General features: G+C 33.1%; 1 protein-coding gene across 6 annotated transcripts in view; it reads left to right on the top strand.

Moving 5' to 3' along the window:
• The window catches only part of LOC129801085 (synaptic vesicular amine transporter), a 43,604-nt gene that overhangs the window by 7,516 nt on the left and 9,641 nt on the right, over positions 1–26,447 (top strand). For 3 of the 6 annotated variants that reach the window (XM_055845877.1, XM_055845848.1, XM_055845863.1), the window contains 5 exons: positions 12,428–12,689; positions 22,932–23,223; positions 23,512–23,570; positions 25,408–26,003; positions 26,063–26,259. In XM_055845877.1, coding sequence (XP_055701852.1) covers positions 12,446–12,689; positions 22,932–23,223; positions 23,512–23,570; positions 25,408–26,003; positions 26,063–26,259 — 1,388 coding nt within the window. In that variant the 5' untranslated portion in view covers positions 12,428–12,445. Of the gene's footprint in view, positions 1–3,339; positions 3,759–3,986; positions 4,018–12,427; positions 12,690–22,931; positions 23,224–23,511; positions 23,571–25,407; positions 26,004–26,062; positions 26,260–26,447 lie in introns of those variants that run through there. The other 3 variants (XM_055845885.1, XM_055845856.1, XM_055845870.1) reach the window with 3 other exon arrangements.

Raw genomic sequence — 26,447 nt, 5'->3', positions numbered from 1 at the left:
TAAAACCTTAATTTGAGGAGAGTTCTTATTAATAAATTTCTTGACGACAATTAAATTATTCTATACCGACATATATTTATTCAATTTGTACACATAAAAAAATTTACATTAAGTAATAAAGTAATGAACCGTGAGAAACATAAAAAGAACACTTATGATTCATAGAAAACTTTTTTTTAATGCATATGAAGCACTAAATTGAATTGCTATTGCGAATATTTACTTCCCAGATCTCTCATCTAGATTACAATATTTACATAGGAGTAATGTTTAGGCGAATAGTTAATACGTAACTTAAATTTCTAGTAGTATTAAACAAAACGTGTTTTTTGCGATCTCTTAAGGAACGTTAAAGATTAAAAGACATTATTTTCTAATTAATATGATGAAATATACGAATGAGGAGTATTTTGTTTTGAATCAATTAAAAATGGTATCTAATCTACTTCTTTCCGGACCGTAAGACATTACAGCAAGCTAATTTCTTTCAACATCACTTTTATCAAAGGTTTAGGTCCTTTTCAATAAATTTATGGTAAGAAGATTTTCCAATTGTCGAAAAGATCTTAAGAAGTAACTTTAAATTTCTACATGGTACTGTGAGGATCACAGAAAAGTTTAAGTTTGGATTACTAAGGTCTCATATACCTAATTGTCTTATCATGATCATAATTTTCAACCGTTTATCCCTATTTGAGTCGCGGGCCTATGACATTCAGTTTAATAATCTACACGTTTGTCGATCCTCCGCCACTTCAGGAAGATGTTCGGATTCGATCTCAAGGCGCTCCAAGGCAAGATTCTGAATTTCGTTCAGCCACCTTGTCCTAGGTCTGCCTGAAGGTCGACGCGTCCTTACAATGGCTTGCATAGCTTTTCTAGGGAATCTATACCTAATTCTCTTCCTAAGAATTTTTTTAATGTTAGTTTCAAAGATCTAATAAAAATTTAAATTAAAAACACTTAAAAATTTTCGTGAATTAGGACAAACTTTGTTACAACTGAAACTAATCTGCTTTTTCAGGAGAAACGTTTTTAAAAAGTGTTTACAAAGTTTATCAAAATTATTGCATTATTTTTTTTAGATTTAGTTATCTTTTTACTTTGCAATTGTCAACAAAAATCAAAATTTTTATTATTTTAAATGACTCAAAATATTGGTTTCTTCTTAGTTAGCCCTCAAAAGAGACGAAATTTTACCAGAAAATCACTTAAAATTTATAAAGTTCAAAAATATAATCAGATAATTATCAGATACGATTTAAAGTTCTGATAAAAATAATTTGAAAAGCTGAAAAGAAAAAAATAATAAATTCAAATCTAAAACCCAAAACCAAGATCAGCAAGAATTTTATTTTTTATTTTTATTTGTATCATAAAATCAACAAACAAGTCTTTACACGTTCTATAATAATAACATCTTGAAACAAAACCTCGATTTTTCAAGAATAACAAACACTTTAAAATATTTTTCAAGATTTCTTGACCAGCATAATAGGAAATCTTGAAATTTACTTGTTCTTGATCTTGATCTTAGTGTTATTCTCGTTATATCTGAGGCCTTTATATACATGCAAGTTTAAGTAATTTTGTGGAATTATAAAAGAAATAGATACGTCAAAAAATTCAAGTACTGTAAATAATTAAAAAAAATTGTTTTATTACTAAACCTACCGACCGTTTTTGTTTTTGTTTTTCTAGCTCTTTTGGTCAAATGATAGACCGCGATTGGTAGGGGATACTCAACAAATTTTACTTGAAAAAGAAATCAATAATAGAACTAAACATTGAAAAATATATTACATCCAAATTTTAAGAAATTCTTAAAGTTTGATAGCGACATTGTGCCGTATAAAAAAAAATTAAGAAGTTTTTAAACCGGCTTATTTAACCGGTCTTGGTAGGTTTAATATTGTAGTGTTAATATGACCCTCATATATTAGAATTATTTTATAACCTGTCTAAATTATAATGTTTCTAAAACGTTGACAACTGGTTAATTTCATTATTGGCTTACAAAGCTACGTAAGAGCCTATGAGAGCTACAAATTCGTAAATTGTTAATAGACTCATTTTTTATGTTTAAATATTTATTGAAATTGTTTGAATGTTTATGCGGATGAAATAGTTCTAGAGGTTCAAGTAATTGTTATGAAGATTTTTTTGAAAGTTATTTCAATTAACTGTAATAGAGGCCTGTACTACTAGGAGCAATTTCTTTAAAAAATGCCTTTTTAAAGAAAATTTCCCCTATCCTTGTAGGCATAAACGTCAGATTTTTTTTTAAAGAAAATTTTTGACGAAAATTGCTTCTAGTATGTAGACACCATAAGGGAAAGCTTTTATGCTTCGCACTTACTCTGGTTTCAAACACTTCATCTTTTTCCCATATTCCTTTAATGAGTGTAACCTATTTTCAATATATTTTATTAGGTAGTCATATATTTCATGAAAAATTAGATCAGATTCACTAAAAGTAGGTAGGGTGGATACCCCAAATGATGCCACCTTGAATAAAAGGCTAAAAGGGTATTTTTTCAATATTAGAACATATTCGATTTATGAAATATATGCAACAATCACAGTATTGTATATATAATATTTCATAATTCGAAAATAAATATTGAAAAAATACACTTTTTTCAAAGTGGCATCATTCGGGGTATCCACCTTATATGGGGAAAATATGAAATATTTGAAGCCACAATATGTACGAATCCTGATAGACTTCTACTACTGGGATATTATCTACAAAAAAAAATCAAAAGCAATTGTTATTCATCAAACTTTATTTAAAAAGGCGGGGAGGCGGGGCAGCTTTGTTGAGCTGTGGGGCTACATTGTTCACCACCAGAACCAGCTTCATTTAGAAATAGGTGAAAAAAATCATATATCAATGTAGCCCCACAGCTCAAAGTAGCCGCATCTCCCCCTATGACTTTCTGAATCATTAAAAAAATATTCCTTTAAACGGATATTTTTTATTTATTGGTAATATTTATTTTATTTACGGATTTTACTAAATAACTCTTGAAAACAAACTTCTTAAATAATACTATACGATTTGTTTTTTTTTATCAATGAATTGAGAATCCTTACTGTTTCTTCTCATGATTATCCCTTTCCACAATTTAGAATATCATCTCCACGAAACTAGCAACTCTTTTCCTATGTTTGCAATTACAGAACAAATTAAAATCCAATTTTGCGAAAATTAAATGTTGTTCTAGACATTTTCGTGTGGCACATCGCAGATTTTCCATGCTACACATTTTCTTCATCACTCAATTAATACTTTGGTGTTGTCGCGAGACGAGCACGAGGTGATAGAAGATTTTGTGGTGTTGGAGACGAGATTGTGCCTCCCTAATGACTAAATAATATGAACTTGTTGGTAGAGCTCCAGTCGCGTTTTGCATCTTCCGCGTGTGACTCGCAATCATCGGCACAATTGATGCCATTCAAATTGGTTCTGTCGCGGGAATTGCTGGGATTTTTATTATTTTTTTTTTATACTGGTTCTTAGACATTTGATGAATATTTTCTGTGCTTCCCCAAAAGATGTTTGTAATTACACAAAATTGCCATTTGTTCTCTCTGGTAAATTGACAAGATCACCCATGAAAATCATCCGGTAAAAATGAAAATTTATACATCCCAGATATTTTCATTTATTTTAATTGATACTTATCGTGTTATGTGTCCCATTACCATTCAACATTAATAATAGTTTTATTAGGAACGGGTTGTATTTAGTGGTGAGTAAAAACGTGACAATATTCCACATTTTTAGATCATTCGAGACATGATAAGTGTCGATCATAAATGTATGACGCTTTGGTGAAAAAAAAGAGTAGGGTGAAAAACTGGATACCATTATTCCAGACTCTCAAAAATTCCTCCAAACTTGATTTGAAGGTTATCTTTTTTTTCGCTAATCCATCGTACAAGAAGAAGAATACTTCTCCAATTCTTTCAGTCGTTCAGTGCCTCCTCCGAGTGAAACATCTTCAAAAGGTAAAAGGCTTTTTATTAGGGGCTTTTTCTTCCCGCCGCAATATCACCGGAATTTTAAACATTTCATCCGTTCTACCGATGTCATATCAAACGTATCAAACTATTATTTTTATTTATTTTAAGTCGTTTGTTAAATGATTGTGAAAATTAATATATTTCTCTATTTCCGTATGAAAGTAAATAAAGTAAATAAATTTGCTTTACATCGAATTCGTGTTAGTCGTGTGGTTTAAATGTTAATCTGTTGGACGGAAAAATTCTAGACTAAATAGTCTACTATATTTACCACTATTTTTCCAATAAAGATAGAGAAATAATACCTGGAGTAAAGATTTGTACATTAAGATTTTAAAATTGCTTTTATTTCTTTATTTTTAAAATAATTTTTATAATTCAAATTTTGTCTTGAAATTAGAGAACATTTTTCTATTTATTATATTTAAGTTTATTCTCATGCTTATTCTTGGTATAATAATGTAATAAGATAATATAGGTAATATTAGCCGTACTCACTAGCCGTACTCACTATGGCGTTGTTATCTCGTAATCTCCGTAATCTGTTATCTTGTTGTAATTTTCCATTCATAAAATACATTTTTATGAATGGAAAATTGTAACAAGATAACAGATTACGGAGATTACGAGATAACAACGCCATAGTGAGTACGGCTACTATGGAGTTGTTATCTCGTAATCTCCGTAATCTGTTATCTTGTTATAATTTTTCAATTATAAAATAGCCGTACTCAGTATGGCGTTGTTATCTCGTAATCTCCGTAATCTGTTATCTTGTTATAATTTTTCATTTATAAAATACATTACGAGAACATAACGAGATAACGAGGTAACGATATTACAAGATAACAGCGCCATAGTGAGTACGGCTAATACATTACGAGAACATAACGAGATAACGAGATAACGATATTACAAGATAACAGCGCCATAGTGAGTACGGCTATTATAAAATGCAATGCATTATATTCAAAAATGTATCTGACTTACGCTTAATTAATTTAACTTACGCCTAATTAATTTATATTAAGGGAAAGTGTCCATACTTCGTACGATCCCAAGCTTCATAATGACTAATTTTTTCCTATGTTTCTCAATAAATATGACTCCATAATATATTTTAAAAATAGGACACTGAACCATTGAAGATAAATAAAACTAAACTTATTTAATGATATTCAGGAATGAAATTTAATTATTGGTTTAATCTTTCTTTTTTTTTAATAAAAATAATATAAGTGATATTTCTGTCTACAATTGGACAGCTCAGTTTGAGCTAGCCATTCTCATTTTTCTCTCACAATGCTTAAAACCGCGCAAGTTGGACAGATCAGTGTTTTTCCTGTTTCTTTTTCTTTACGATTTTATGTGAAAAGATTTTGTTACAAGGTGTTTTTTATCATAAATTTGACGAATAATTTACCATGGCATATACAACCTACGAAAGAGCTTTTCCACTGTTTTGCTCTGGAGGTTGGGCACTAACGCTAAGACGGCGATGGACGCAAAGTCACAAACATCTCACAAAAATCCTATTGTAACGCGCTATTAAGACATTGTTGATGAAATAAATTATCTATCTATCTAAATAAATTACTAAATTGTTAAGTCAATTTCTAAAAGTTTTTTTAGAAATTGACTTGACAATCTTTGCTGACGTGAAAAAATTAAATTTATAGGGGAATGTTGGCATGGTTCGCACAGAGTGAACCTTCAAACAACGCAAATTTTCTCTTTGTTTACAAAGTGCTAGTTCGTTATTTCTTAGCCATAAGATAGATAATTATTAGGCTCACGAGACGAGATGAGCAATGCTAAGTCAGCTTTTTGCAAACGAATAGAAAATTCACATCGTTTGAAGGTTCACTCTGTGCGAACCATGCCTATATTCCCCTACACACTTTAATTCAAAACGAAACTATTCTAATACAATTTATTCTAAGCCTTTTTAGGTTTATTAAAACTTATAAGCAATTAAAAGAAAAAAGTAATGATTGTAGTAATCTCTTACAAAAAAAAAACATTTTTAAAAGGTGAAGTGCTATATTGGCTATATTAAAAATTTCCTAGCACGGAGGTCCTAATCGTTGTTAAATCATTTCATTGTTGACTTCAATTTAATGATATACTATAAAAACCGTGTAAAATGAGGCACATTTCAAAAGGATGATCCGTGGTAGAGCGTGTGGATGAAGAAGCAAAGAAGAATACTGGAAAAGTAAAAAAGTGTGATCCAGGCAAAAAAAAAGTGCCTCAAGATTGAACTCTGTGGTGGAATCAATGGAATTGATGAAATTAGTGATTTTCGTGAAGTGGATGAGATATTAAGTGGATTTGGGAGTCTCATGAGCGTGTTTTACCTCCAGTTTTTAGCTTCGACTGGGGAACACCATATAGCTCCAAGCCATCCACCGTCGCACAAATCTCTTCTGAGAGAGAGCGGCGGGGGCTCTGTAGATGGGCAAATCGAAGAGATTTTGCCATTGTCAGGGATGAAACCACATGGGAAATTTAAGCAGTATGGTTTAATTGTCTTGCAAAAGTCTATTGTGTAACATCATTAAAAGTGTATAGTTAATTAGTTATCCTCAGAACCACTTCAAAGACATATCTTTTTCCTGGTTCTGGGATTCATTTCTAAATATCCGTTGAACTTTGTGTGGTGGAATAGTGCCACATATAAGTAGAAGTGCATCAGTGATTGTAATCTAGAAAATAACATCGACACAATGAGCACATTGAGCCATATCATATTGACTTTAATTGGTTCTACTTAAGGTGGTTTCTTCTTGATACAGAGAAATACACTTCCGTGACATTGTCATTTAGATACAATTAAAATTTCCACAGTAATTCACAATTCTTTTTCGCAAACTATATCACTCATTTATTCCTATACTGCAATCAATTAATATTTATTTCCATGTAATTTTCAATATCAAAAGGAACGAAATTGCCCGGGAATTTCCATTAAAACATGGTTTTGTATGGCATAAGAAAAGTTTATAAATTGCAAGTGCTTTTTGGGCGAGAATATTTTAAGCAAAACTTTTTTTACTCCGTCGAAAGGTATTCTTTTTGTGCGGATTTCATTAAATTGCCCCACTTGTTTTTCCACATCTTGGCCTCAGTGAAATGGTGTATATATTACGGATAAATTCCATTACAACTTACCCACAGACGCATGCAAAATTGCTAGTTTTATTTCAATAGAAATTTACTTGAAACTATTAAAATTAATAGTAATTGTTAGTTTGAATCTCAGATTTTTATTTCGACAGCATACATGATGTACCACAAAATCATAAATCTTTCACTTCTAATTAGAAAAAAAAATCTGAAATAGAAATTCTATTACGCATATCCATAGTTGATTAAAAAAGCAAACGATTTTTGTAAACCGTCAAAAATTTGATAAATCGATAGTATATTATATTTAAGGCACGAACATGTGTTGGAACGTGTAATCAAAAAATGCACTTTTAATTTTATGAATGAAATATGATATATAAATCTTGAATTTATATGTATGTTGTTTTATTCTCTTGACTGGAGGAGGCATATTTTTGATTTCTCAATGAAGCATTCAATTATGTTTGAGCATGAATCGATAGCCTATGTTTTTTTGAATGAAAACCGATACTAACGTGTTTTTGTGCATCACACAGGAAAAAGCACATGGTCAAATTCCAAATACTTTCAAATCACTTTAAATATTGAGAAGTACTTATCATACAAAATTGCATGTTTTCTTTAAAATATGAATGAATAAATTTACTGTACTTTCTCAAGGTAAATTTCGTAAAACCACATGAATACTTTTGCTTTTTTCGGGTTTACAAGACAAAAATTTATGAATGAAAATATTATTTTTAATTTGAGTAATTTTATTGAGGTCCGGTAGTTCTCTGGAATGCAACTTCAATAGCTCTAAAAATACGCAAGTTGTTCCCGTTGTTCCACAGCCCTCGGCTCAAACTCTAAGCCTTCCAGGGTTCCGGACTCCAAAATTGATCAAATAGGTTGCATTTTTCTTAGATTGAGTAGCATTCACCAATGCTTAATGATTACAATCTGGACTTATTGTAAATTCTTGTGTTTCAAATTCAACACAAAAGAATGATAAAAGCTTTTTGAAAAAGTTCCTGATAATATCTTCACCATTGTACTCTTCTCGGAGGGAGAGCAATTTTTCAGTGAAGTAACATTTCAAGTATGATTAAAATAGAATCAGTTACAGAAAATTAAGTGAAGCTGATATAGAGTCATCTTGCAAATGGGAAGTAAATTCATTTAACACATTTTTATGGTGCTTTTTTGTATTTTTGCACGCAGTTATTTGATTTGGAAATTCAATTTGAATATTCAAATGCCCTTTTTATCACTCAGTCTCCCTTTCTAACTTGATTTTCTATGGCATTTCCCACTTTGAAACATTTTCCTTTACACATTGAGAATATTTTCTCAGTATTTACTTATATTGCAGCATGTATACATTGGGTATGTATCAGCTTTTCTTTTACTTTAGATATTTTCCATTTGTGCGTGAAGCAATGGAGGGCAAAATTACAAGGGGTTAGAGAATGTGGGGGGTGAAAGAAAAACTGTATTGAAATACAATTAGTGTATATGATCGTAAAACTTGTCACAATTTCAAACACAATTAAATAGATTGATAGAGAATAGAGAAAAAATGAGGGATTTTGAGTGAATTGAAGGGAATAAATTGTAAAATATTATTTGCAATGTCTTGTCGAGCATGAAACTATAAGATATCAATCCTTATCCGATTATATTCTTATTGTTGAGAGGAGAAGAGACAGAGAACTCAAAAGTAATTTTCGTATACCCATGCTAAGTCTCGTCCATGTCGTCAGATTCCATGATGTACTTTAGTCTCGAAAATTGTAAGCTTCTAAATGTGGTTCAATATTCCATGACATTGTGCATCTAAAATACAAAATATGTATTTTACCTTTTACCCTCGAGGGTACAATTTAAAACAAATACACATCGACCACCAATTTCACCCTACTCTCCCGCATATTGTAAATCAGTTATTGAATTAATATCAACATTTCCTTCCTCATCAGCATCAACAACATTGAAATTTATAATTAAATCACTTGTCGTATCAGTCGTATCGGGTATATTTCACAATCATATTTCATCATAACGTCTTCCTCACCTTCGAAAAGGCAACATTAACATGTGACTCTGTAACTATAGTTGCTCCGGTTGCTCCCAAAAGTGGATACAAAGTGAATTCTCATTCCTCATGTGGTCCACATTTTCCACCAAAACCCCTTCCACGCTTCCGTCCTACACAGCTTTCCTCTGTGGCAGGAAAGGAGGTGAAACCATAAAACCCAGACAAAATGAGATAGACAAACGACAAACTCTCAGTTTAATTTTATTTCAATTTTCCATCTTGACTGATTTTCATCATTTAAGCGCAATTTTGCAAAATTTCCCCATCAAGATTCAATGCGTAGTTATAGGGTGGTATGTGGAATAGGAAACGGAAATACAGCAATTATCTGTGGGGTGAAAATTTGCCGGACGAACCACATAACAGTCTTTGGTGGCGGGACAGTCGGTAATTGACATGAAGTGTTCTTCACTCACTGACCACTCAAAATGTTGTCCGTGTTCATGAGGTGCTCAGGATAGTCCCTGAAGACTAAACTTGTGTGATTGATTCTCTGAGCTTTGTCCTGATTGTGCTAAAGCATATGCTCGGGACTTAGCATTATGGTTTGGAGGTAAATATGAAAAAAAAAATATTTCTCAGCACAAAAATAAGGTCAGAATTAACAAATAAAGCGTAATAGGTCAAGAAGTATCATGAAAAATTACGGGTATTTTTCCAATTTATTATACCGATTAATATACCGATGCAGGTGGATTGGAAAATTCAAGACCTTTCGAAAAAAACCTCATTTAAGCAAATCGACTGATAAATAGGTTCAAATTTATTGCTTGAAAATTCGATGCTGAAAAGTTTTTCGATCATAGAACAAAATATTCGCTATAAACCGAAAAGGATGATTTTGATATTAGGGATAGAAGAAAACAATAGTAAAAATGTCTGAAGGTAATGGTCACTTATGGCTGGGGGAATCACCGAAGACGGGAAGTCGATATCTTTATCCGTTTGAAAAAAGCGAATTATATACAGTAGACTCTCTCAAATTCGGACATTTGGGACTGAAATGTCAACCGAATTAGAGAGAAATTCGGGCAGCAAATTGTTTGAAATGCAACGATTTTTTTTGTCATCTTCTGCATACTCATATTGAGTTTACATGCTAATTGCTATTATAAATTTCATGACAACCTCTTAATAATGCAAAATCACATAAAAGCTAAGACAAATCATGTGAAATTTGAGCATATTTGCTTCATTTTATAAACATAATCGAACTTGAAAAATGTCAACAAACTTTTTTCGATTTTAACTGCCGCCCGAATTAAAAAAAGTAGCCCGATCTCAAAAGAGCCGAATTAGCAAGAGTCTACTGTACATTGCTCTCTCTTTGATTTCAAACAGTAAAAAAAATATTCAAGTTTTCAGATACAAAAACAAAAATATAACTTCTTGATTTAATAGGTTACGTTGGTCAAGAAGACTCTCAAAATTTCTTTTTCAGCACAATTAAAAAAAAATATATTAAGTTCAAGCTCTTAGGCATATAAAAGTACAACATTTAAACTATATTTTCGAAAATTTCCAATCTAAAATTTCTAAAAATTCAGTCATTGTAATCAGATTTTTTGCGATCTTTTTTCAAAACATACTTTTTACTGGACAAGATTTCTTGGATTTGGTTTATATGAAATCCAAAAACCAAATATTTCCTTTTATCTGATCAATTAATCTAATCTTTGAACACAAGATGATATGTCTATTTAATAACAATTAATTCTACAAGATGAAAATGATAAAAATACGTCAAAAATGGTATCTTTTGGAAATTTTTGTTTTTTGGATTTCCGATGAATTAATTGCAAGAGTCTTGTCGACCGAAAAGCATGTTTTTTTTTCTAAGAAGTCTCCGAAAATCAATCAAAATCTGAATTTTATATTGTGATTTGAAATAGGTTTATTAAAGACATATGACTTATCAAATTCCGAAAAAAAACTAATAAAATTGGTTGCTATTTCAGATTTTAGGACTGCCGAGAACTGGGTTAAAGTCTGCCCTAGTTTGAAGACCGCTTAAAGCGATCTTCAGACTAAGGATCTGTCCCACTTTGAGAAGGTCCTCAAATTCTAAGTAGCAAGCTTTTTTATTAGTTTTTCAGAATCTAATAGTCATTTACTTTTAATAAATGCAATATAGGTCAGAATTTTCAAAAAATAAATATCTTGACTAAAAACAAATTAGAAAACTTAAGCCATAGGGCAAATTAAGCTAATTCAAAACCTGCTCCAAATGGAAATTTTTCGCTACTCCAAATGGAAACGTCATTGTTTTCATGATAAATACAGTACTAAATTATTATATTTATATATTTTCTATACCACAGTTTCATTATTTAGTTAATTTTGCTCTAAATAAAGCGAAGATCCATTCATATTCACAAATTTTAATTTGTTAATTTCTTAGAAAATTTAAAAGTGTACCTTTTCACCATCGAATTTTTCATCGATCAATCATGTTTTCTAATGAAAAACACAATGAGGTGACTGTTGTTTATTCGTTTTGTTTAACATTTATGTCATATTTCTGGCTAATTTTAGTTAAATTAAGCGCTAATCTTTATTGTTAATGGTACGTGAAGCTTTCAAATGACATAATTACCTATTTCGTGAACAAAAAGGCTTTGTCTGAAGTGTTTGCAAATGCTTCAATAGGAAACCCCGGAAATATGATTTTTTTTGGAGAGACTTTCATATTGTTTTAGATGGGACAGGAGAAAAGACCAGGAATAAGAACAAATCCTGCACTTAAAAGTAACTCAACAAGGTTTTGGAAGCCTTTCGTCGCGATTTCACTTACACTGTTTGTCTCCAATTAGAAACTTTCCCTTGTCTCCATTTGGATTAATATGTTTCCAATAGCAGCATTTTACGCTCGCGTATTTTTCTTGTATTTAAGAAGTTTTCAAATTAATCTAAAGAATTTTCACTAAACAGTAACATTCTAGAAGAGTCAAGGAGCAAATTTATGTAATTCTCTTCAGAAAAAATGTGAACTTAGTTGAATCTTCTGTCAAAATTAAAAGGTCTGGAAATGGTTTTGAATTAGAACATTTACAGTCAAGTGTGCTAATCCGGGCCAATTTTAGAATTCCTTTGAATAAGATATTCTATTTAAAAAAAGATATAACAAAATATTGAACTCAAATAAAAAAAAACTAATAAACAAAAAAATATGCCCAATTTCAGTAAAAACTGGCCTTTGAGATGCAGTCCACAGATCCAGGAGGGGCCAGCGTCAACCAACAGTCTGCAAACGCTCTGCCACATCCACAATCAACGGCTCCGGCCGGGGGTGGTGGAGGTGGCGGAAGCGGTCCTGGTGGCAGCAATGGAGGACTCTTTGGGACAGCAAAATCATGGGTGGATCGCTGGCGTGGCTCGAGGCGTCTCGTCCTCATCATTGTGGCGATTGCACTCCTCCTCGACAATATGCTTCTCACCACAGTCGGTAAGTCAAAGAGATGACAGTAGTACAGGAATATATAAAAAAAAAATGTCTCGCCAATATTCCATTGAAAACTTTGCCCCTTGGCACCGGAGGAGCACTATAAAAATCTCAAAGTTCAACAGTTGGCTCTTCAAGTGGAGACTCTTCACTATGACGAAAGTATTTCTCAGTGGGTGAGAAAAGGGATTTTTTCGTCTTTGCTCCACAGAGCCTTTCACTTCTTACCACCACCCCTCCCCCACATATTGGCTCTGCTTCTACTCCACATGCATTGAGGTCGGTTTGGCTTGAAATACGGAACGATAAAACTACTAAATCAAGTTTGTTCAACTAAATACACTTTCTGTACAATGAAAAAGAAAATATCTTCTATCTTTATTCTGTGTGGTGAAGAGGTGTGGTGGAAAAAAATCTCATCGGATTTTCTATGTTTTACTTTCTCATGCAACACTGAAAGAAGAGTGAAGATTGACAATTTTTGCCTCCTTGGGGTATGGGTATCTCTCTGAAGCAGAGACTAACTTCTAGAGAACTAACAGATTCATTTGATAAATCGGGCATCTAATCACTATAAAGATTAAATGGTTTAAAGAAAAAAATGTCTATAGAGAAGATGGTCTAGATCTAGATCTAGAAAATTCATATTATACCAACCTATATACATGGTCTGAGGTTGATGCTAACGGAAATGAGGCAGCAGCATAAGACACACGGAGCGATGACAAAAGCCACTTTCTTCCCTGTGCACGACAAGATGCAGCAAAATTAAAATAATTTCTCATGTATGGCAGATAATTTAATGTGTCATCAACACTTTGTGAAGCTATTTCCGGCGCCAAGAGGGTGAGGGTTGTCTTGTGAGCTAAGGAGACATCTTGGCCGTAGGACTATTTTCCCCATGTACTCATACCATACAATTTGGTGTTGAAAGAGAGGAAATAGACCCAAGAGGGATTCTCTTTTCTATTATTCACAATTCCATCTTCATTCTTTTATAAGCATTCTTTTACCAATGATGTTCCTGATGGCAAATGATTTTTCCCCTTATACTTTTTTGCTATTTATTCACGCTCAAATGTTTCACAAATCACTAGATTGGGAGCACATAGTAAAAGTTCTGTCGGAACAACATGTCGATTCTTTGATATAATTTTCTTGGTACTTTTGTCCTCTTGTTGGGACTTTCAATTGACTTTGGATCATGAAGGGCAATTGATGGTGTTGCAAAATACTCAATGTTGTAGTTTATTTTTGGTGTGAAAAACTACCTTCAAACCAGTTGCGCATTCAGGGGGAGGCGGAAAATAGGTGAAGGGCAAAAATGACTCAGAGCCTAAAGATTGCAAGGGAAATAAAATCTTGGACCAAAACGGAATAACTTGAATGGAAACTGTGCAAAATTTCGGACAGCTTACAATATCGGACAATTGTTATGTTTCTCAAAATTCCACGAATTTTTAGTTTTTTTTTTTCATTTTCCAATAGTTATACAATGCTAAAGAAACAAAAAGCGTAGCCTATACAAATAAAATACTGTAAAACAGTTTTTGAAAGAATTTAGAAAGGAAAAGGACTTCAAGAAACTTGGTAAGCGGTGTTGCAAAAGAGCAAAAATCTTTTTATTTATGTTCTAATTGACATTTCTGAGAAGGAAAATTAACTAAAAATTTCAATTGTATCAAAAATAGGACGCTTTAACACTAAACCTACCAAGATCTGGTCAAATTGACCGGTTTAAAATTAACACATATTTAAATGGTACAATGTCACTATCAAACTTTATGAATTTCCTAAAATATGCATGTAATATATTTTTGATTGTTTAAATTTTAATTTTTTGCTCTTTTCCAAGACAAATTTGTTGAGTATTCTACCCTACCGCGGTTTGTCATCTGACCAACAAACGAATAAAAACGGTCGGTAGGTTTAGTGTTAATTGGTGCTTATACGCAACCTGTCCGAAATTTGACACAGATCGTCCAAAATAACTTAGGAGTATGTTAGCACTAGTTTCTCCCGAATGGTTAAACCCTCCGTTTCGTATTTGAATTGACATTATAAATATTTCTCGGAGCTGCGCCGATTTCTCCTAAGAGCGTTCCTAGTGTTAGCCTGCGAGTTACCTCTTCCGGAGAGGTATCATAGAGAAGACAAGCACTGAGATTTAGTTCAGATTGGATTGTCGAAGGGTATAGATCGTTAGGAGGAACGCTTAAGGTTCTGGAGAAACCTGTGGCAACCAAGGCGCTCATCCACACGATTGTCTCAAAGGTTTCGCTCTTACAGATTCCCTGACAGATCTATCAAGAAATAAAATTGATATAAGGAAATAAATTAGTTATCGGCTATAATGCGGTTCATTACCAGTTTAGAACGGATTGTAACCGGTTTGGACTTGTCAGAAATTGTAATATATTGTATTGTAAATATGATACTTTTCGGTTGAGAAATACGTTCTCTAGAGCCTTTTTATTCTTTGACGTTATAAACCCGTATATAAACGAAATGTCTGCCTGTCCAGCGAGCACCAAATGCTAACCGATTTCAATTCAGCTATAAACTAAAAGCTGTATTTTCAGCTGCATTCTACTAACCTTAAAATGACACTTGTGTGATATTTTGATATATTTGCTTAACATTTTTTATTCGAGAACTGATGACCGGTCAGCATTTTTTTGCTGATTAACTCAGCAAAAATATGCTAAAAAAAATGCTTTTTTCAGCTAACTGTTGCTCGTTGGGTCGGTAATCTGTAAAACCAGTGGCAGCCAAAATCCCGAAAGCCAAAATCCCGAATTTTTAGAATCCTGAAAGGGATGAAATTATATGGTGGAAAATGTTCAGAATAATTTCCCAAAACACAGAAGATTTCCCTTTGCCTCCAGCAAGCACGAGCGCAATCGTGGGAGTAGCTATGACACTTTTAAGAATTCGGCATTTTGGTTTTCGGGATTTTAGGCCATTCAGCATTTTGGCTTTCGGGATTTTGGCGTTCGGGATTTTGACCGGTACCCCTGTAAAACATATCCAAAAATGAAAAAAAACGCACGAAGCAATTTCAAGCAATCCCAAAAAAAATAGTTTTGGTGTGTAAGGGGAGGGGTGACTTATGAGGGGGTCTCCTAATTTCTCAAGTCCCTATCTCTAACCGTTTGGCCTCTAGAACTGGCGACAGCCAGACGGACAAGCAGCGTAACATCATTTCTAGGAAATCGTATGAAACATGGTGATATGTTGAGAAAAGTGATTTCCGGGAGGTGGAAGGTGGAAATTTTGGTGGGTGAAAAAATTGAGAGATTATAATACTGCTTTCTCTATGGAGTTCCAGCAGTAACAAGTAGCATAAAAACATATTTTGCTGCGTGTTTCAAGAACATATATTTTGCGGTGGTAACAATCCTTGGCCCCAGGTGCTAAATAGCCTGGGTTCATCACTATACTCTGAACTATGATTCAAACTTCATGGGCATTTCCAAAAATGAGATTTCAACAGACATGCACTATCTTTTTGGATACACTTTGGCCCAATCATTGAATGTGTTAAACTGCGTTAGACATGAAGGGTTTTCTGCCATGGGCAATGTACTCCCTTGAAAAGTATTGTGAGTCTCTCTTCACGTCATCAATTAATTAGCTTCTCTTGCTGATTGGGAGGGTGAATCAATGGTGAAGAGCTTTCTCATCATTCGACCAATTTTTTTTACTTACAAAGTATTCAATCACCCCCGAGGGAACAGTGATTTCCTACCATTTTACAATCTGAGAGTCCTGCTGGTGAGGCATGTCTGTGGGGATTTCGCGGCTTAAAAGCAATATTGCAGAGAATTGAAAGTCAGAATTGGCCCCATTTTCCAATCCTCCGAGCACAACATTTACCATTTTATTCTTTGGGGTATGATGGGGATACGAAGGCGAAGGATGAGGGAATGTTACAAGAAAAGTGCGAGGTGAGTGGAGTGAATTTATAGCGTCGACCACTTATCGAAATTGTTGTCTCAACCATTTTCTTTCTCTCCACCATCAACCACTTCCATCATCAAGCCAAAGGCATCGTGGTGAAGCGCCAGAGCATCCCCTCATTGAATAAGTAATTTTGTATCGTTTCCCTTAGCCTCGAGTGAGAAGTGATGTGGTGGTTGGAGGCAAGAGTAAGATTTCGCACCAAATTCATCTCTATGCCACCACTCCATTGGAAGGGTAACTTAGTCATGTTTTATTAAACACTATCCACCATGGTCTTCAGCTCAATCGCTTCTTACCATTCCCATACCCTTATCTCCTCCACACTTCATGTGAAATGTGGTCAGAGAAAAATATTCATCCTCATGACTTTTGTGTTTCTTACACCTTGTCTTATCCTACCCTATTGTCTCATCTCCTCCTCGTGGGATTGGCTACCAGGGGTGAAATTACGAGGATCTTTCAGTGTCACAATAATTAATTCTTATGCTGAAAGGTCTTTCATCACATTTTCCATGATTATAAATTCATCATTAGAAGAAATGTTATTCCGAAAAATTTAATCGTTTATCGCACTTTTGAGGAAATCCCCTCAATACGCCGCTGGTGATTTGATGCTATCTTGGATTCATTATTCAGCCACTTTCACTCAAATATCTCTCTCAATATGGTCTTTTATTAACGTTATTATCGCAAGGAAGACAACAAAGCCCAGAATTCTTGTGAAATATCACGCAATTGATGATTAAAAGGTACGAAGTTGTCTTACACTTCTTTATTTCTTTATAGTTTTTTTTTTAAATAAATTTAGGTGGACGTTGAAGCTTTGCTTACAGCATAACGTGAATTTGATTTTCCGCAGAATTATTCGTAAGCGCGAAATTTTCACAATAATTACACTGAACACGTTTGAAGTAAAATATTTATTTTGATTGCTCCAAAATCCTCTTTATGTTAGTTGTTATTTAAAAATTTATTTAGTTACCATGGGACGACTTATTGGTATATAACCAGGAATTTACATTTATTTGGATGACACAATCATATTTCAAGTTTATGGCCATTGGACTCGTGTGACGCTAGTCTTTTTGGTCAACTTGTATTTCAACTTCGAATTATATCACAATAAATCATAATTCACTTCTGATTTGTTCAAAATAAATTTCTAAATTAATGATCAACTTATGAGAAAGGAAATTCTTCTTTGGAAAATCTAATGAACTTGTGACATATGGCCTCTACACACTAGAGGAATTTATGTCTATATTGAAGCGAATTTCTCTAGTATGTAGAAGCCAAAAGCTATTTTGAACTGTGAAACTACATTGACTATACTTATAAGGGAATCTGGACTTTAACGCAATGTAATAGATAGACAAAACAATTGTGAAACTAAATAATATGTTTCTAAAGCCAAGCTTTCCTTAGAAATATGTTTAAAAAAATCGTATATCAATGTGACTCCACAGCTCAAAATAGCCCTACCCCCCCCCCTATCCATGAAAGTTATTTTTAACATTATTTTTGTTAATTTTTCACCTAAGAAAAGCAAAAATACAACCAAAAATTCATATTTAAAATGAAAATTTTACATATAATTTTATTCTTAAGAAACATGCGCTGTTAAAAAAAGCAAAATTTCGCACATTTCACGCAAAAAATTCTGTAAATCATATTGTATCATATATCATAAATCATATTTTATTTCGTTCAAAATTTTCAAAAACTTATTAAGAGGAAAATCAAGATGACTCAATTATTTATCTTTCTGGCTGGAAGTGGTTAGAGATTTTTATTCTATTATTTTTTCCAATTTAAAAATAAATATAATTAAATATAAAAGAGCAAGAATAACCATGAAATTCAAAAACCGATTTATTAAAGTCAAAGATAATATAGGTATTAAATATAAATTAAATTCATACAAAGTCAGTATATGCTCTATTTTGTGCAAGCTGAATACGGGGCTGCATTTCTAAAAGACATTAGAACGAAATTGAAGTTAGAGAGAAAATGTATAAAAACTAAATTATTTTACTATGTAGATAATGAATAAAGTTATACTTATTCAAAAAATAAATTTATAATCATTAGAGAACTCGGCAAAGTAAATAAATCAAATACTATAAATAATATAAAACGAAACACACATGCAGACTAAAATTTAAAAATTAGTACCTTATAAAAAATAAAAAATAAAAAATAATACAAATAAAAAATAAAAAAAAAAATTAAAAATTAAAAATAATAATACAAATATAATTATGGAGGAGACAGATGAAACATATTAAGCTACAACATAAAAAGTAAATTAAAACATTCAATTGAATTAATATCAAATTATTAGTCAATAACAACCAAAATAATTTAAAGAAAAACAATATTGACAGATAAAATTATACAGATGTTTTGAGATAAAATATAAAAAATAATCACGTATTGAAATGTTTATTTTAAATGAATAACTTTTGAACTAAAATGTATTCGAATATAAAAGGGCTTAGCATATTTTATTAAACAAAAATGCAGTTCTGCTTTTTATTTATTTTACGTGTTAAAAATCAATTTTTTTAAGGCCAAATTTTCAATTTTCGTTCTCGTAAGTTAATTCGATAAAATGTTTAGAAAATTATTTAAAAGCTAAGATATAGGCGATATTTCAGAGGAAACGCAATAAGATTTTATCGTAACTTCCGTCGTTTTTAAAGCTGTAAATTCCACCAATGTATGGAAATTTTGAAAGTTACGACTATTTGGCATAATGAAAAATATGAATTTGAATTATTATAGTGATAACAAGCGCCTTTATTTATAACTAAATTAGACAAATAAACTATTCGTCTTTTGTTTTAGCATTTGATGCAAGGGGCGACGCTTTGTATCGCCGTCTGCATCAAATGCAAATATAAATTGAATGTATAGATACGTCAACGGTGAATGCAACCAATGCATTATTTCTATTCGTAAAACCTTTATTTCATAAGTTTTGTTGAATAAATTTTGTGCGCCGCATTGCGCTGGAACTTTTCTTTTTTTTTTCAAGTGAGTTTAATAAACAAAATTACACAGATTCCAATATGTAAAAATATATTTTGAAATCTCAAAAATTAAGTTACGACAATTATGCCGATTACAGTATTAACAGACTGTTTGTACTTCAAAATGCTTCATTTCGATAAAAATTTCTCAGGTGAAATTCGTTGGGCTTTCAATCTGGTGAAAAAATCTTGTTCTATTGTATTTAAAAAGAAAATTTGAAAAGATACAAACTATTGATTAATTGAAAAAGTTTCTTCCATTGATTGAAAAAGTAGCATATTTCCTATTCATATTTTTTCTACATATAAACAAAACTTTAACTCAAGTTCTTAAGCATACAAATGTATAACATTTTAACTATAAATTTTCTGAAATTTTCATTTTAAAAATCAAAATTCAGCCTTTGGGACCTGATTTTTGGAGATAGTTTTTACATCTCCATAGATGTAGGTGGATTACATAGTTTTCGGTGGACAAGATTTCTCAGGTTTCTCAGAGTAGGTATATTTATCTGACATCAAAAAACTATATATTCCCTATTAGCTGATGAGTTAAGATCCTAGAAAGGTAGATTTTTTTACCTTGATCACAACTTATTCTTCTACAAGATAAAACGTGGTGTAAAATATGCTGAAACTATTATTTTTTTGCATAAAGTTCTGCCAAAAATACTAATTTCATTAAAAATAAATTCTACCGTTCAAGTACGAGTTTAACTCATTAGCTAACAGGAAATATTTAATTTTTTGATTTCTGATGAATATACTATGAGAAATCTTGTCCACGGGAAAGCATGTTTTTCCAAAATAAGTCTCCGAAAACCAGATCCCAACGCCTGAATATTACACATTTTTAAATGAAAATTTCAGAAAATATAGTTTTAATGTTATATTTTTATATACTTAAGAACTTGAATAAAAAAAATTTGATGTTGAAACAGAAATGAGAGAAAATATGGTGTTTTCCAGTTTTTTTTACCAACATAACCCCTTAATGCAGAACCATTTAATGATATCATCATAAGCAAAATTACGTATTTTCCATAATTGTTTCGACTTTTTTAATCTTAATTTTAAATAAATTTTAAAAAAATCATAACATTTAATTTTTGCTCTATGTATTTGTGCTCTTGAAGACTTTTTGAAAGACACACCTTTTTGAATATATTTTTATCTGTTGCTTTTATGCAAAAGTTTAAAGCCCTAATATTACGTATTCTTTTTATTTTCTCGTCTTAAAATATAATTATTTATTTCTTTATTTTGATGAACCGAGCTTTTATTACCGTTTTGTACATTGTTCAATTTACAATTTTTATTCGGTTTTACAATGTATATGAGAAATATGTTCGTTTCTTCAGACACTCAAAATATTGTGTAATGGGTCCCGGTCAAATTCCCGAAAGCCAAAATCCCGAATTCTTAAAAGTGTAATAGCTATTCCCACGATTGCACCCACGCTTTCTGGAGGCAAATGGAAATCTTCTGTGTCTTGGAAAATTATTCTAAACATTTTCCCCTATATAATTTCATCTCTTTCAAGATTTTGAACATTCGGGATTTTGGCCTTTTCGGGATTTTGGCGTTCGGGATTTTGGCTTTCGGGATTTTGGCGTTCGGGATTTGGCTTTCGGGATTTTGGCTGCCACCGTTGTATAATATATAAAAATATCTTAGCAGATATAAGCTCGACTTTGTGTATTAAGTACTCGAATAAGTTTGTCAAAATTTGAATAATTTTATGTGCTGGACACACTTACGACTTAAGCCGAGAGACGACTTAACGTAATTACAATCAAAATAATGATTAGACTAAATTACCATCAGTTTCCCACTAAGCCATTACTCGACTTAAACCGTAATACGGACTTCAGACATAGGGCTTAGCCATATGGCTTAACTGTTCCAATTTCTTATCAATCACGATATTTTGGAGAAGTTGAACTTAGGATTGGGTTATTACAGATAAATGACAGGTATTAGGTTCTCAAAAAGCAATAAAATTGCTCGTTATTTAAGATCTTGAGACCATTGGGAAATGGGCTAAACGGGCTAAACCTTTAGTCTCAAGACCGCTGAAGTTTGTCTAGAGTCTAGCGAATTACACACAATCTTTCTTTATCGTTATTTGATTAAAAATGAATCCTCACAGTCGTCCTACATTTTTAGCTGAATTTTAAGAACTAGTTTTTATTGTCTCTTTAAGTTTATTCTACGTTTTGATTTTGGATATTTAAATTGATATTGCCTATTGATATACTTGAGAATGTCATTTCTGAATTGAAATAGATGCAATAAATATTTAATATGCTTGGGATTACAGTGAATTTTGTAGTTTAAAGAATTGGCTATTTAATAGATATTAGTGTGGTAAAGTGTGATATGGGTATCGGTGTAAAACCACGACACAGAGTGAATGCATTAAAGTCATAATAGGGTGTAGTTTACAGTGGTATTATATGCTTATATATGATGAGATTTTGATGCAGATGAATTTTAATTCATCACCAGAAAGGGCTATTTTGCACAGCCACGCGGATACTCCACAAAAATCGATGAAGCATTTTGCACTGTTACTGTAGGTAAAATGCGCCCATGTCGTAATATATAGGAGGAAGTATAGGATTAAGGTAAATAGCAAGAAGATACTCTTCCTGTAGTGGAAGGCTGCATCAAGGGCCAAGAGAGGATGGGCGATGAAGTGAGGGAGAAGTATTAATAAACGTGGAGAAGTTTACACAAAATTCATTCTAGTGTTCATTTACTAGTTCATATACATTTAATATTTGTTGTCTCTTGTCTCTCTGGCTATGATATATATAAAATACTCGCAGGATGAGTAGAAAAGAGCGAGACTGTGGAGATACAGGAGAAAGTGTAAGCTAATTTCGTCCTAGAATTGCTAGCTAATGGACGTGCAATTATCAAGGCAATCTCGTTTCTTAAACGGCAATAAATTGAATTACCAATCGCAATTAGTTCCAATTCGTCACAAGTTTGCCCTTTACCCCAACCATATATATATATATATTAATATATATGTATATATATAAGCATATTTCATATGACTGACGTCGTCGGCCTCATTGGAACTCCACACATTTCGTCGTCTGCTCCAGTGGAAATTTTATAATGCAATTAGATATGCAGACACTGAGACGATATATGTATATAATATGTCCCTCAAAATATGGAAGTTGACATGAAACAGAGCAGGTTGTGATGTGCAATCAATCTCTTGCAGTTCCCATCATACCGGAATTCCTCTATGACATCCGACACCCGGACGCACCTCTGGCTAGCCTGCCCAAACATCCACCACCAACCACCCCAGCACCACCATGCGGACAGACCACGACGCCATGGGACGGGATTCAAGAAACAACACCCGGCTTCGACAATGCCAGCTTTTACGAGGCATTGGAGGAGCGACATAGGGAACTTGTTGGAGAAACCGTCGAAGTTGGTCTCATGTTTGCGTCTAAGGCTTTCGTACAACTCCTTGCCAATCCCTTTGTTGGACCACTAACACACAAGTAAGTATCCAAAATCCAAAATACAGCCTCTACACTGAGAGAAATCCGAAAAAGTTAAAATAATATTCCGGAAATGTTAATTTTACCCTGCAGTATTGATCCGAAATCGGTGTAAATATTACCCTTTTGAGGTGTATTATGGGTTAAAGTTACCCTTCTTTCATGTTGATTTTATCCTCAAAAGGTGTGAAATTAACATTAAAAAATGTTGATATATTTTTATACCCGAAAAGTGTTAAAGTTATGACGAAAAAAAGTTAATTGTAGCCTCTTTTTTTCTTCCAACAGGATAGGCTACAGTATACCGATGTTTGCAGGATTTGTGATTATGTTTATCTCAACCATAAGTGAGTACCGCTTTATGTTTTCCTTTTTTTATCATTTTTGCATTTCGACGATTACCAGGGATCAAAGTTCCAAATACGGAGAGCTTTCCTTTATTTTAAAATTTTCATTTTCCAAAAGATCTAGAAAGAGTTTTCAAAACCGATATATAGCTGTAAAGCAGAGGTGTGCAAGAAACCGTTGAAACCGAATTAACGTCAAAATAAGTTTGTTATAGTAGCGTTTTGACCATTGACGTACATGTTTCATTTGACGTTAATTCGGTTTCAGCGATTTCTTGCACACCTCTGCTGTAAAGATTCAAAAATTCAGAAAATTTAATTAATTCATGAAAATTTCGTTTTAGATTCAAAACTTGAAGTTCTTGCACTACTTAATTAAATATAGGGGAGAACGGGGAGTATTGGGACAGGGGTAGTGTGGGACAAGGCGATTTCTTTATTATTTTTTTTAATAAATGGGATTTAACCACTACTCAATCGTAGGCAATATTAAGATGTATCTTGACTAAAAGAATGGATATCCTCAGTTTTATTGTTTTAATTCTATGAACACTTTTTTAAAAATTGATAAAAATTGTATATTTTGACGTCTCAGTTTTCCTCTTTCTATTTTATATCAGCGATATATAATCAAAACTTTTTTATCTCATTAGGTAGCAGTGTAATCTGGGAACATATTTTTATAAAAGTTTCAGAGATTATGCGCTCTTGTTTTTTATATAAAGGTTTTAAATACCAAAACTACACGCGGGGATGTTTGGGACACCTGAAAGGGGATGAATGGGACGTTGATTTTCGATAAGATTGTAGGTGGTGTGCAATTATTTATTGTCAAAATGGAGAGTAATGCCCAGTTTCTACTGGAAATCTCCCTCTTGTGCAAAGTTTTTCAGTGGAGCAGATTTCTCTAACTACAGGGACAATTAAACCATCAATATCTTGAGAATCAATAATTCCTTCTCAGAGGATATTCGATCTTTGCCCAATCTCCTTAAAACTATTTTCTCGAGAATTTCTCGAATAATATTCTCTACAATTTTTACAAGTTCTCCAGAAAAGGCAAGGCGAGAGCTAATTCAAAGAAATAAGGAGAAAAACAGGTATCATGCAGTTGTCGTAAAATCAAACAGGAATCCGCCATGAGTTCAGAACAAAAAGTGTTAAGATAATCTACTCGCCTGAGGAATTTGATGATCATGATTGAAATATTTGGAATAAAAAAAGCAAAGAAAGGTAGATGGAAAGTTAAAGGAAAATACTTTAAATAAATTGATTGACAATAAATGACTCTACTGTACTAATAAAACTGATATCAATTTCTAAGTATGAAATAAAAGATGAAACATTTTTATTTCTTTCAGAAATATTTTTAATCTAGTATTTAAAATTAATTAACGTGCTCCAATAATGCAAATTATGCGAGAAAAAAATGCGTCCCACACTGCCCCATATCGGGGAGGTTTGGGGTAAAGCGTCAAGTTAAATGTTTTATCTTCTCCAAAAAAAACTAATTTGTTTTCCAAGTTCTATTGAGTCCTTTTTATAAAGTCAGTACCCATAAGTATCTTATAGACCGCATAAAATTATGATACGCTATTGTAATTTTCTGGAGTTAGTGTCTCAAATCCAAACATGAAAAAGTGTCCCAAAGGTCCCAAAACTCCCCGGTCTCCCCTACTTGTGATTTTGATATTTAAATATCGCATTAGGTGGAATCTTAAATCCATCCCTCTTTAAGAACGAACATTTCTGATGTCATCACATAATATTGTCTATAATAATCTATTTATGGTCGCCAAAAGTCCCCCTATAAAGCTAATTAATTCCCTTCCTGTAGTTTTCGCCTTTGGACGATCGTACAGTGTTTTGTTTCTGGCACGAGCCCTTCAGGGCATTGGGTCGTCATGTTCATCAGTGTCGGGCATGGGAATGCTGGCGGAGAGGTACACAAATGACAAAGAGCGCGGAAATGCAATGGGTATTGCTCTGGGTGGTCTGGCGTTGGGTGTATTGATTGGGCCGCCCTTTGGCGGTGTGATGTATGAATTTGTGGGCAAATCTGCACCCTTCATCATCCTGGCAGCTCTTGCCCTTGGCGATGGTGTCCTTCAGCTACTCATGCTGCAGCCCTCAGTTGTGCACACAGAATCCGATCCACCCTCCCTCAAAGCCCTTGTCTGCGATCCTTATATCATCATTGCTGCTGGTGCTATCACCTTTGCCAACATGGGTATTGCCATGCTGGAGCCGTCTCTACCCATCTGGATGATGGACAATATGGGTGCCAGTAAGTGGGAGCAGGGTGTTACGTTCTTGCCAGCCTCCATCAGTTACCTCATTGGCACTAATGTCTTTGGGCCACTAGGACACAAAATCGGACGGTGGCGTGCAGCTCTTCTTGGTCTTATGATCATTGGGCTGTGTCTACTATGTGTAAGTTGCTTCGGCTGGTGGAAGGATTAGTAGGAAGCATACTGATTGTTATTTTGCAGATTCCTATGGCTACTTCTATCAATCATCTAATCCTGCCAAATGCCGGTCTTGGCTTCGCCATTGGCATGGTGGATTCGTGTATGATGCCAGAGCTGGGATACTTGGTGGACATCCGACATGCAGCCGTTTACGGGAGTGTCTATGCACTGGGTGATGTAGCTTTCTGTGTAGGATTCGCCGTTGGACCGGCTCTCAGGTTTGTGAAATTTTCCATTTCTAGCACCCTTTTCAAAATTATTCAGAACATTATTTATTTTTAAATGTCTTTTTCATATAATGAATTTTAATATGGCAGTGGCCTTGGTAGTGGCTCTATTAAATCCTATGCCCTATTTAAATTCAGGAGAAAAAAATCCAATTTCAAAGTACTTTCCCTTCGAACGT

Source organism: Phlebotomus papatasi, chromosome 1 (genome assembly GCF_024763615.1).
Source record: "Phlebotomus papatasi isolate M1 chromosome 1, Ppap_2.1, whole genome shotgun sequence".
Classification (NCBI taxonomy): Eukaryota; Metazoa; Arthropoda; class Insecta; order Diptera; family Psychodidae; genus Phlebotomus; species Phlebotomus papatasi.
Note: the sequence above shows the minus strand (reverse complement) of the source record. Positions and strands in the feature narration are given on the sequence as shown.